Below are 12,928 nucleotides of genomic sequence, written 5' to 3' on the forward strand. Positions count from 1 at the left end.
TGAAAACTTCTATTTAAATGATTCAAACAAATCCGAATTCTTTTGTTGATTTCCACGGATATGAGTCTCCGCTCGCTTTGCCGTGTGCCGTGCACCAGCACCAATATAAGTACATCCAGCTCGATTGCTGTCATGAATGTGATGCGGGAGAATGGAGAAGGAGAGAGCGAGGTTAGGTACCAGTGGGGCCAATCAAAGCGAGGTTAGCATCCCATTCTTTGTGCGTGGTAAGGGAGGTATGGAGCATCAATGAACATATTATTGGCAACGGTGTTTAAGCAACGTGTGCCTTTCAATGATTCGTTGCCTTAAGACACCTACGGGCACTCCATCGCCATGATTCCCGAAGCGAGCACAGCACAGCACACGGCGGCCCGACCGGACCGATCGCGGGCATATATTTCACGGTGCAGCAGTCTAAACTGTGTCCCCGACCAGGAAGCTCGCGATGGAGCCGACGGAGGACATCGAGTTCCTCTGGAAATGGCGCAAGTACCTGCTGCTGCTCGCCACGCTGGTTGCCAGCGTCACCTACGGCGTCGGTCTCAACCCGCCCGGCGGCGTGTGGTCCCAGGACCAGGAGGGGGGCACCAGCAACGCCCGGGAGCACCGCGGCGGCGCTGTCCAGCCACCGGCCCCGCCGCTCCTGCCCCCGGCGCCAGCGCCAGCGGTGTACCCGAACCGCGTGGGTGACCCGGTGCTCGTGTCGACCTACATGCGCCGCTACACTGCCTTCTTCTACTGCAACGCCGCGGCCTTCGTTGCGTCTCTGGTCATCATCATGTTCTTGCTGGACCGGCGCATCAGCGGCAACCGCGTCGGCCTCACTGTGCTCCGCTCCGCCATGCTGCTCGACCTGCTCGCCCTCATGGCCGCCTTCGCCGCAGGGAGCTGCCGCGACGTCGTCGCGTCCATCTACGTCTCCGCGCTCTTCGCCGTCGTCTTCGTCTACGTCGCCCTCCACGTCGGCGTGGCCTCCGCCTCCTCCGGTTCCAGCCTGCTACTTCTACTCGGGAGGAAGGCGCCCGACTCGTGTCCCTGGGACGCGGAGGAGAACAAGTACATCAGGGAGCGCCGCAAATTCCTCTTCCTCCTGGCCACCTTCGCGACGTCGCTGACGTACGCGGCGGGGCTGGCGCCGCCGGGAGGCTTCTGGACCAAGACCGTGGCCGGACACCGCGCCGGCGCCCCGCTGCTCCACGACGGGCGCTACAAGATCCGCTACCACGCCTTCTTCTACGCCAACGCCACCTCCTTCGTCGCCTCCCTCGCCATCATCATGCTGCTCATGAGCAGGACGCTGAGGGACCGCCTCGCCCGGTCTTACGCGCTGCTTGTGTGCGTCCTGGTTGAGCTGCTCGGCCTCATGGCCGCCTACGCCGCCGGCAGCTGCAGATGGCCCACCACGACCGTGTACGTCTTCTCCCTTGTCGGCGCCGTGCTCCTGTACATTCTGCTGCAGATGGCCATCGCCGTGTTCGCCATGGACAAGTTCAAGAAATGGCGAGAAGCCATCTGTAATATAGTGACGACGTGCGCAGGCAAATCGGGGCCAAAGCAAGAGTAAGCGTAGTTAATATTATTATGTGCTACTCCGCTACGTGTTTCATTTTGCTAACAAACTCTCTATGTCTACGGTAATACACTATCTTATTCATAATTTCATATTCTATATAGGATAGTGAAGCAAAAACGAGACAAGAAAACCAACTTCGACAATGGTCCAGAAGACAAGGTGGAGGCGTCGCGGTCCCTTGTTCTGCTGCTGGCGACCCTGGCGGCGACGGTGACCTACCAGGCTGGGCTGAGCCCGCCCGGCGGCGTCTGGCCGGAAGACGACGACCAAGGCCGCACGCATCACGTCCCGGGGAACCCAGTTCTCCACGACATGCACTCCAAGAGGTACAAGGCGTTCTACCACTGCAACACGGCGGCATTCGTGGCGTCGGTGGTCGTTATCATCATCGTCCAGAGCAAGCAGCTGAGCGCCGTCGGACGTGCCGCACTCAAGACGGCCATGATACTGGATCTGTTCAGCCTCATGGGCGCCTACGTTGCCGGGAGCTGCCGGGACAGAATCACCACCGTCTACGTCGCCGCCCTCGCCGTCGCCGTCTTTGTCTACTCCATCGCCAAAGTCGTGGCGTTCACAGCTCAGGGGCGCCAGACCATGCCGATTGAATGTATGAAGCGCTTGTCGGGGAGGCTTTCACGGTTTCTCAAACTCTCCTCCGACGAGACGCCCCGGCCAGGAGGAGCAGAACCAGCGACACAAGGTCTCCCTGCCGTTGACGCTGGCCACCATCCGGACGAGCCGTCCTCGCAAGGAGGAGAAGACACACCTCAAGTTCATGGTCCTGCTAGCCTCCTTACCGACGACCTTTCTAGCATTCAAGGTCCGTACCAGAGCAAATACCTATCCTCATTCGCTTTAACGTTTATTGTAGATGTTCATATATTTCACTATAAATTAAGTCAAACATTCACTTATAAATAACTAACACACTGTATATTCTAGAACGGGGCTGCTCACATGTGCAGCGAATTTAAGTTACCTGTAAAGGTCTCACCACCTCTTTTTAGAGGAGGGAAGGACAGGGTGTGTATGCATGCCTCTGCTATTCCAGTGAAAAAGTTTCTACCTCCGATCCACTTTATTTGACAATAAATTAGTACAAATTGTTGCTAATTTCGTACTCCCACCGTTCCATATTAAGTGTATTTAATATGGAATGGAGGAAGTACAATTTTATACTAAATCATCCACAGTTGATATGGATAGGAGGGAGTAGCATTTTTTTCCTAGTCATTTATAGATGCTTCATATATTATAAATCAAAGAATTATTTGTTGATGTTTTTATATATATGGACCTGAGGATACTCTTTTCGAACAAGAGTATTATTGAATATACTTTATATTCATTTAATTTTTACGGTTCAAGACATTGGTTGAAATAAATTTCACTTGCAATTTATTCTTGAAGAAACTCAGCCAGGCTCTGCGTCCGAAGGAAAGCATACTCTTGAAGAAAACCTCGAGAACAAGCATGTTATTCTTGAGAAAAAAAGCCTCGAGAGGAAGCGCAAGTTCTTGCTACAGCTCGCCATCCTCGCCGCTACCGTCACGTACCAGACCGGGCTGAACCCGCCGGGTGGGTTTTGGACGGAAAGCAATGGGGTCAGGAAGGTCACCGCCGGTGACCCAATCCTGCTCGACTACTACGGGGTCAGGTACCAAGTGTTCTTCTACTGTAACGCGACGGGGTTCATGGCTTCCGTTGCCGTCATTCTCCTCTTGGTGAACCAGACGCTGTCGAAGCAGGGCATTCGGAGCAACGCGCTCCACGTCTGCGTCATGATCGGGCTTCTGGGCCTCATGGGTGCCTATGCCACCGGCAGCTGCCGAAAGTTGCGCACCTCCATCTATGTCTTTGCGCTCGTCGCTGCGGTGATCGCCTTCCTCATCCTGGAGATCCTGTTCTACGTGTACGCGGACCGCCGCAATCTATCAGAGCATCCATGGGTTCCACAGTGCCTGCAAAGGCTGCTCAAGCCACTATCTTCGGCGCCGATGGGGCCGGATGATGAGAACGACAAGGACAAGGTCTCTGCCTCCAAGCGACTGCAGCAGAAACGACGCCGCGTGAAGTACGAGAAACGTAAGTCCCTGATGCTGCTTGGCATCCTTGCGGCGAGCGTGACGTACCAAGCAGGTCTCGCGCCTCCCGGCGGCACGTGGGGCGACGACGATAACGCGTCATCACCGTCCCCCTCGCCGTCGCCCTCGTCGCTATCGCCATCGCCGTCGGCTGCGTACATCTCCGTTGCCGGCAACCCGATCCTACTCAACACCAACGCGGAACGGTACCAGGCCTTTTTCTACTGCAATGCAACGTCATTCGTCGCCTCCGTCGTGGTCATCATGCTGGTGCTGCTGCGCACCGTGAAGAAGAAGCGCGGGGCACCGCTCTGGGCGATGCAGACCGCCGTGGTGCTGGACTTGTTGGGCTTGCTGGGTGCCTACGCCGCTGGCAGCTGCAGAGACTGGGAGACGTCCGGGTACGTAATCGCGCTCGTCGCCGTGGTGGTCGTCTTCATCACAATCTACGTGTTGCTATCATTCGACGCGGTGCTGGGGAAGGCTAAGCAGCTCACTGTGTGGAAGTACTTTTCTGACAAGAAAGAAAAGTTGTTGAAATACTTGGGAAGAAGCAATGATCCTCCTGGGTGGCCGGTGCCAGTCACTAGGGTGTAACTAACTAAGTCTCCTTGTTTACATTCATCTCATTTGTTTTTTTTATTACCTTGTCTTTTTGTTCTTTCTGGTTATTCTCTTGATTTGAAATGCTGCTGATCGGACAACTTGTGTCAGATTTTGGTTGTGCACTCTCTCTATCCTCCGTATGACGGTTACAAACTATGTTGGATTTGCCTGGTTTGGCTTGTATATTTTTTCAGTTATTCAATTGTTTAGTTGGAGGGGATTATGTTGACACGTTTTTTTTATCTCATACATAAGACCGAGGAAAAACTATTTCCGAGCCACGTAGAGATGGTTTTCCGGTATAGTTTTATATGGTAGTCCTATAGCGACATCAAGTTTTGGATTGAAGGAATAGAGGATCAGTTCGAAAACATCTCGGTAGTTGAAAAGGCAACCCTAAAACCTCATTATCTGTCAGAGAAAGAGAGGCACAACACAACAGACTCAGAGGGTTTATATACCTTTCCAATAACTCAAACCGGAGGTGGTTTCCCGGTGTAAACCGACTCCAATACATCCAAGTCGGAGGCGGTTTTGCATCTGGAACAACCTCTAATATTGGGTCAGCTCATTGGAGGCGGACGGTTTTACTTTTCTAAATTGCCTGACATGCTTGTTAAAGGAAGATAGGGGTTTTATTTCTCGGATCCCACTCCGTGCATGTCCAGCGATCACCTGTAATTGCATGTCTACCGGTCCCGTGCAACATGTCCATCAGTCGGGCGCAACTGTGCAAGCAAATTTGCCGGTTATGTGCAACTGTGTATCCTTTAGCGGCGCACCCGTGTACAACTGCGTGTCGCCTAGTTATGTGCTACTATACAACATTTTTTATAAGAAATACAATGAAAATGTTGACAAACACAAAAGAAAAGGGGAAAATAATATTGAAAGAAAGAAGAAAATAAAATAGGAAGGGGACTGCTATGCGTCGGCCGAAAAAGATCCGCCGCCTAGCAAGTCGTTGGATCTAACACAAGTTAGCGTTGAACGTCTTCCTCCACTCCGCAATAAAGACCATGTTGCAGAAACATTTGCAACATATGTCATGTTGCAGAACACTAATAGAAAAGGGGGCAATGGTCCAGGCCGGGTCAGCCCATTAGTCCCGGTTCAGTCCAGAACCGGGACCAATGGTGGCATTGGACCCGGTTCGTGAGCCCCGGGGGCCGGCCGGGCCACGTGGGCCATTGGTCCCGGTTCGTCTGGACCTTTTGGTCCCGATTGGTGGGACAAACCGGGATCAATGGGCTTCGCTCCTGACCCATTACCATTGGTCCCGGTTGGTGGCTTGAACCGGGACCAAAGGCAGCCCATTAGTCCCGGTTCGTGCCACCAACCGGGACTAAAGGGTTGGTCCTCGTTGCGGTCAGAGTTTAGTCTCACCTCGCCAACCGAAGGGCGCTCACACCGGTTTATAAGCCCCTCCCTCTTTGCCTTGTTGAGCTCCGCTCAAAGTGAAAATAGATGCCCTTATACAGGGAATTTGACCTAAATTCATATTGAATTTGTCTGAAGTTAGTAGAAATTTATTATGAATTTAGGTTGAATTCTCTCTATAAGCGCATCTATGCTCATTTTTTTAGTAAGTTAATCACAACTATTTTTTCTTCTATTTATTTCTGAGTAGTTTTTTATATATTTTTTTTTTCTTTTCTGCTATATTTATTTTTTTTCTATTTATTTCTGAGTTGTAATAAGTCATTAAAAATAAAAAAGAGGCGCAATGCTCGCTAATTAGCTTCAAGCCTTTCAGAATAGTGTAAACTGCACTACACATAGCTCCGTACAGTCTACCCTATTCCTCAAGGCTTAAAGCTAAGCAACGTGCAGGTTAGCATTGAGCCTCTTCTGCATCGTCTCTGCACTCAGGGCTTATAAAACCGCTGCGAGTGCCTCTCGCTTGGCGAGGTGGGACTAAAGAACAGCTGCAGAAAGAATCAACTCAAAAACTCTTTTACCGATTCATGCCATGAACCGGTACTAAAAGGTGCTCGTGGGGCACCAGTCTTAAAACCTGTATCAAATAAAATGCCTTTGTAACAGCCTTAGAACTGGTACTGAAGGAATCAACTAAAAAGCTTTTATAAACCTCTAGTATTATTGAAACTAAAATTATATAGAATTTTGTTATAAACTTTAATAGCAAAAAGAATTATTATAAAAGAAAATAAATAAGTAATTAGAATTCTGTTCAAAACATTAAAAGCAAAAAGAATTATCATAAAAGAAATTAAATAAGTAATTAGAATTCTGTTCAAAACATTAAAAGAAAAAAGAATTATCATAAAAGAAAATAAATAAGTAATTAGAATTTTGTTACAAACTTTAATAGCAAAAAAGAATTATCGTAAAAGAAAATAAATAAGTAATTAGAATTCTGTTCAAAACATTAAAAGCAAAAAGAATTATCATAAAAGAAAATAAATAAGTAATTATAATTTTGTTACAAACTTTAATAGCAAAAAGAATTATCATAAAAGAAAATAAATAATTAGTTAGAATTTTGTTACAAACTTTAATAGCAAAAAGAATTATCATAAAACAAAATAAATAAGTAATTAGAATTCTGTTCAAAACATTAAAAGCAAAAAAGAATTATCATAAAAGAAAATAAATAAGTAATTAGAATTTGGTTACAAACTTTAATAGCAAAAATAATTATCATAAAAAAATAAGTAATTAGAATTCTGTTCAAAACATTAAAAACAAAAAGAATTATCATAAAAGAAAATAAATAAGTAATTAGAATTTTGTTACAAACTTTAATAGCAAAAAAAATTATCATAAAAGAAAATAAATAAGTAATTAGACGACTGCATTGGTACCGGTTGGTGGAAACTAATTATTCACATTTGGAAACTAATGGAGTAACAGAAAGATTATAATTAATCTGAGCTAAAATAAAAAAATAATAAAAAAAGCAAAAATCAAAAGAAAATAAATAATTCAAAGCAAAAAATAAAATAAATAAAATAAGAAAAGTGCCACCTAAGGGGCTACCATGGCCTGCATACGACTAGAAACCCAACAATGGGCCAGGATTCAGGCCCGCAATAGGCCCAATAGGCCCACATGCACATATAGTGTGTTTAGGCCCGTAAGCCTGCATTTGAGAGGAGCTCGAGAGGGCAGCGGGACTGGGGCTTATAAACCACTCTTGAGCTCCCTCAGCTAGCGAGGTGGGACTAAACTTTCGTGCCGCAACGCGGGCAGCACAGGGCCTTTAGTCCCGGTTGGTGGCACCAACCGGAACTAAAGGGGTGCATTGGTACCGGTTCGTGGCACCAACCGGTACCAATGCCCCCCCTTTAGTCCCGGTTGGTGCCTCTAACCGAGACCAAAGCCCTCTGCTTCCCGCCCTTTGGGCTGCTGAAAAGAGGCCTTTGGTCCCGGTTGATGGCATCAACCGGGACTACAGGGGTGCATTAGTCCCGGTTTGTGCCACGAACCGGAACCAATATCTTTGCTATATAAGTAGCACTTAGGAAAATTTCAGAACCGTCCATCCCCACTTCAATCTCTTCTCCTGCTCTTCCCCGACGGCTGTGAATCCATCCACGACGCTGGCCGGCTGCCCGAGCCAGCCCTCGCCCTGCGCCGCCCCGTCCCGCGCCGCCCCGCCCCGCCACGCGCCGCACCTCGCCGTCGCCGTCGCCGTCGCCGTGAGCAACTAATTTAATTTGACGTTAGTAGTAGTTAATTTAGATGTGTAGTTAATTTTGTTAGATTTTTTTGTAGTTCATAGATTTTTTTTGTTAGATGTGTAGTTCATAGATTTTTCTGTTAGATTTTTTTCATATTGTGTAATTAATTTGTTCATATAATTGTGTTATATTTTTTTTCTGTTAATAGATTTTTTTGGTGATATTATTGTTGAATATGCATGTTTGTAGGTTCATATATATGCAAAGATCGAATATGTCAAATTTTTATGATTTTTTTCTGTTCATAGAATTTGTATGATTTTTTCTGTTGTAATTTTGTTCATAGAATTTTAATGATTTTTTTGTTCATAGTATTTTCTTTGTCAACTTATTGTGTATGTATAGGAAAATTGTGAACTAGTAAGTGCTTCATATATAGTTCATAGTAAGTGCTTCATATATAGTTGAACTAGCTAGTTGATTTAATAAACTATTTTATTTTACTATATATAGAAGTAGTTTGTTTTTAGTAAGTACTACTTTATTTATTTATATTAAGTGCTTAGTAGTTGAACTAGTTGATTTAATTAATAAAACTACTTTATTTAATTATATATAGAAGTAGTTCCCGCATCGACGTCGGCGATGCCTATCCCGCATCCTCGTCGTCGTCGACTCGGCGGTGGAGGCCTGCTTGATCAGGGCCATGTTCAGGACTGGGCTCCGCCGGGCTGGTATTGGGAGGTGCTATCTTCCGGGGGACGTAGGTTGGTGAGGGGGCAGCCCGTTGTTGACCCGATCCTTGTTTGGTGGCGGTCGCATGGGCTAGTGACGGTGCCGAGGCTTCCGGACACCGCAGAGGTGGTACATTACCGTGTCAGTGAGGAGGATGAGCACGCCCGTCGCTACATGGTTGCATTGGAGGGCAGGTTCGACAATACCTGGCAGATTCTTCAAGGATCTCACTGGAGTTATGATCCTGTGACGGTTCCTTATCTTTGGGTGTCCACCACCCGTGACGATACCCGTCGGGCGCTACGGTTCTAGTTGTATTACTGATGCTATATTAGTGATAATATTCGACGATGTACGAACACCAAGAGATGATGTACTTTTTCTTATAATTGAATGCATGCTAATTTGAATACTACTTTATTTTATGATTTAGTTTTACTTATTTTATGATTTGGTTTTGCTTATTGGATGCTCATATTGGAAAAGTTCTCCTTCATTCCCGTGTGCTAGACAATTTGGTGTAATAATGCACTCGGGAATGAAAAGAGGAGTTACGTACCATCACCAATAGTCAACCCGTGATTAATAGTAATGATCTAGTTTAATATTTGAATTATGAACATAGGCCGGAAATGTCGTACTCGGACGACGAAAACCGCCCCGGGGAGTGCGATTGGTGCCACGACGACCGAGGTATGTGCGACAGGTTCATTGAGCTGGACGAAGATCGGCGCTTCAGCATTAAGCTCGAAGAGACCTTCGATGTTCATACGGTACGCAACGACGACAATAGTTTTTTTTCTTAATTAAGCACGACTTTCAACTATTTTAACGTGTATTTTTCATCTTTTCCAATTTGACTAGCTTATCCCATGCTATGCAAGACGCTATGTCTTGGAGAGGATGAGTTTTGAAGACCATGAAAGTATGGAAACCAAAAAAAATCTCCTAAGGACCCATCATGGTGTGGATTTTCAAGTAAAGTTGTACAATGCTGAGAGTGTAACCCTTTTTGGTTGTAAAAATTGGGAAGCACTTTGCAAGATGTATGGTTTTGATGAGGGTATGCTTGTCACCATGGATCTTGGTGATCCTACAATCGAGCAAGGCAGACCTTCGATTTGGGTCATTGTGGATACATCTCCAATTCTTCCCCCATGTGAGCTTAACATAGTTAATTATTAAGTAATTTATACTGTTTATTTCAAAATAGTTGACATCTTATTTCCATTGACAGCTTATTTTCATTCTTCAAAGAATGTGCGGAAGATGGTAGACAAAACCCACTACATCGATGACTCCGAATTAACTTATAGGGAGAAAAATCATCTGATCGCATTTTGTACTGATCTTGAGAATTACAATATCTACAATCGAACTCCTCAACATTATGGTCAATACGTGTCACTAGTGCACATGTTGAACTACAGTGACTACCATGGAGATACCCTGGCAAGATTTTTTACTATTACGACATCCGTGCATCTTTTTGCACACTTCTAAAACTAGTACATCATTGCTAACAACGAAGTTATTACTATGTTTTTCAACAGATAATCCCAAATGATTGTGTGCCTCATCTGATGTATACGCACGGTAGCCTTCATGTTTTGAACATACAACCAGGTCTTCCTACGAATCTGAACTATCCATACCGGGTTTCTAAAAGAAGTGGAGACATGACAATCAAAGAATGGAAAAAATGTATGGACAGTCGTAAGGAGCTTCTTAGAAGCAAAAGGCAGCGAAGCGCAAGAATTGGAGACATGATGATTTCCATTCTTCATAATGGAGAGTCAGGGTCTATATTATTTTATGCTATTTTACCTTAAGGGTGTTTAGGTCCTACCTGATACTGATGATCATGTGCTAAGAACAATTATGTAGGGTTGGGTTCGATGACTATGAGGATGATGATCGTATGACTTATTATTAATAACGAGTAGAAGTTGTATGATGATGTATGATTAGTATGACTTGTTATTATATATGATGATGTATGATGCGAGCATGCATGGGTTATTATATCAGCGGGTGAAATGAACATAGCAGCAGCGTTGGTAAAACAAGAACAAAGATATAAGAGAGGACACTTCTCTCTATTAGCTAGCTAATAACAACCTAAAAATAACCCCCAAAACCCCTAAAGCAGACACTTTTTCTTTTAAAAAAAAGAAAAACATCGCCTTTTGGTCCCGGTTGGTGCCACCAACCGGGACCAAAGGCCCCCCTGCCTGGGCTCAGCGCACCGGCCACGTGGAGGACCATCTGTCCCGGTTCATGTTAGAACCGGGACTAAAGGGTCAAGAACCGGGACTAAAGGCCCTTACGAACCGGGACAAATGCCCTGTTTTTTACTAGTGGAAATATTTGCAACAGATGTTATGTTGCAGAATTTTTTTTACAACAGAGGTTGTGTCGCGGATATTTTTTGCAACAGAATTCCTGTTGAATTTTTTTAACAGTAGAGATCTTGCTGCAGAAAAAACAAAACTTGTCTAAGTTGTCGTCGTCGTTTGCCTTCGTCGTTTGCAACACTATTGTTGTTGCAAGATAAGATAAAGGGGCACATGGTTGGTAGGAAAATAACGAACATGTGCAAACATGCGTCAGTAGTCCTGGGTCAAGGGCGATCCAACGGCTGCGATGGTGGCGGAACTCTGCGATCAGCCAACGGAGTCTTAGCGTTTCCCAAATAGGAAATAAAATCTATGCTAATGTCACTTAAATGAGACTTGGTTTGTTCTCTTTAGATTGGTGCACATGCATCACGTGTCTGGAGATTGGAGTTATCCAGCAGTGTAAGCCCCCTTTGCGTGGTGCGTGTATGTAAAATAACATGTGATATTTTGCGGTGAATGAAGTACACTTTACCTATACTAGCAAAAGTGTCCGTGCGTTGCAACTGAAGAAACAAATTATCACCTCTAGCGCCTTCATCCTTGTTGCCACCTCTTTTTTTTATCATCATTGCCGGTCACAATGTTCACTACATGGTGAACGTTCTACCTAAGCTTGGAACCAATAAAAAATTGCATCGCTTGCATGGATAGACCAGCGAACGGTCGCGTTTGAGATCCCGTCCACATCTGCACAATCTAATCTTGCGTCTTGTGTTTGTGTTATCCGGATTTTACATCGTAATAGTTTAGTACCAGTCCGTGAAGGACAAAAACAACCACCAAATTTAACTTTAGTTTAAAACGATCAACACCCTTTTTTCGGGCTAACACGATCAACACAAAAAACAGTGGAGGTTGTGAGTTTGATTCCAGTCACGGTCAACTATTTTTGCCTCATCTCCTAAACGGGATGGTGGCTTTATTTGATGGGCCGGGTCGCACGGACAGGTTGTGAGGGCACTGTTTTTTCTATTGGTCAAACGTTACGCGGACCAACGAGGCAGAGGCCAAGTGGCCCAGGACAGACGATCGGTAGAATAGCCTAGCTCAGTATGAAAAATGCCACGGACATATGAAATGGGAGGACCAATAAGATTATACCTCCATTTATATAAATATAAAATATAGTATATATGCCCGTGGGTTACAACGGTAGAAACAGTTGACATAAATTTAGCGAGGATTGTATGCGCGGCCATAACATTCAATGTGTTATAAATTTGGCACAAATTTAGCAAGCATTATAAGTGCAAGGAAAAGATGTCATGCTGTCTGTTGCAACGAAAGAACAAATGGCCTGCATTTAGTGAGGATCATGCAGGAAAAAGATGCCACATCATTTTTATTCATCTAGAAACAAGAATCAAAGCACCCTACAGACGCTCTCGGAGTTTAGGCATTCCTGGCCGCTGGATCTTTTGCTTGATTGGATTTCGGCCGTCGGATCTCGCCTCAGGATGACACCGGCCATTGGATCAAAACGATCAACTCTAGCAATGAACAGTTCTCTCCCCAGCGTGCCACCACGTGTGATTACAGTGCCCCGTCGAGGGCATTTTTGACATTTCACCTTGTTGGAAAAATATCCAACAGCGGGAGGGGTGAGCACTGAGCCGTTCTGTCCCCCACCGGTTCACTCTCCTCCCTTCCCCGATCCCGTCCCAACCCTATCCGTCGCTATCCAGCCGCCGCCGTGCTGCCGTCTTCCTATCCTCCTCAGCCGCCACCGAGATGACGGCGCCGGCGTTGGCGCTCACGGTGGTCGGGTGCTGTGATGCCTGCCGCCGCCGCTGCTCTCCCCGTCAAGGTTTCCCGCCTTCCTCGCCCCGCCTCTTTGCCATCCTCACTTCGTCCTCTTCTCTCTTTTCTGGATTTTTC

The 12,928-nt window shown here is 45.8% G+C and overlaps 1 protein-coding gene across 1 annotated transcript; it reads left to right on the forward strand.

The window, feature by feature from the left end:
* Positions 1-74: 74 nt before the first annotated feature.
* On the forward strand, positions 75-4,480 carry LOC123046892 (uncharacterized). Its single transcript, XM_044470330.1, has 3 exons — positions 75-1,563; positions 1,678-2,396; positions 2,987-4,480. Exons 1-3 carry the CDS (start codon positions 449-451, stop codon positions 4,255-4,257), a joined length of 3,105 nt encoding a protein of 1,034 aa, XP_044326265.1. The 5' UTR covers positions 75-448; the 3' UTR covers positions 4,258-4,480.
* Positions 4,481-12,928: the final 8,448 nt, after the last annotated feature.

This window comes from Triticum aestivum, chromosome 2B (genome assembly GCF_018294505.1).
Source record: "Triticum aestivum cultivar Chinese Spring chromosome 2B, IWGSC CS RefSeq v2.1, whole genome shotgun sequence".
In the NCBI taxonomy this organism is placed as follows: domain Eukaryota; kingdom Viridiplantae; phylum Streptophyta; class Magnoliopsida; order Poales; family Poaceae; genus Triticum; species Triticum aestivum.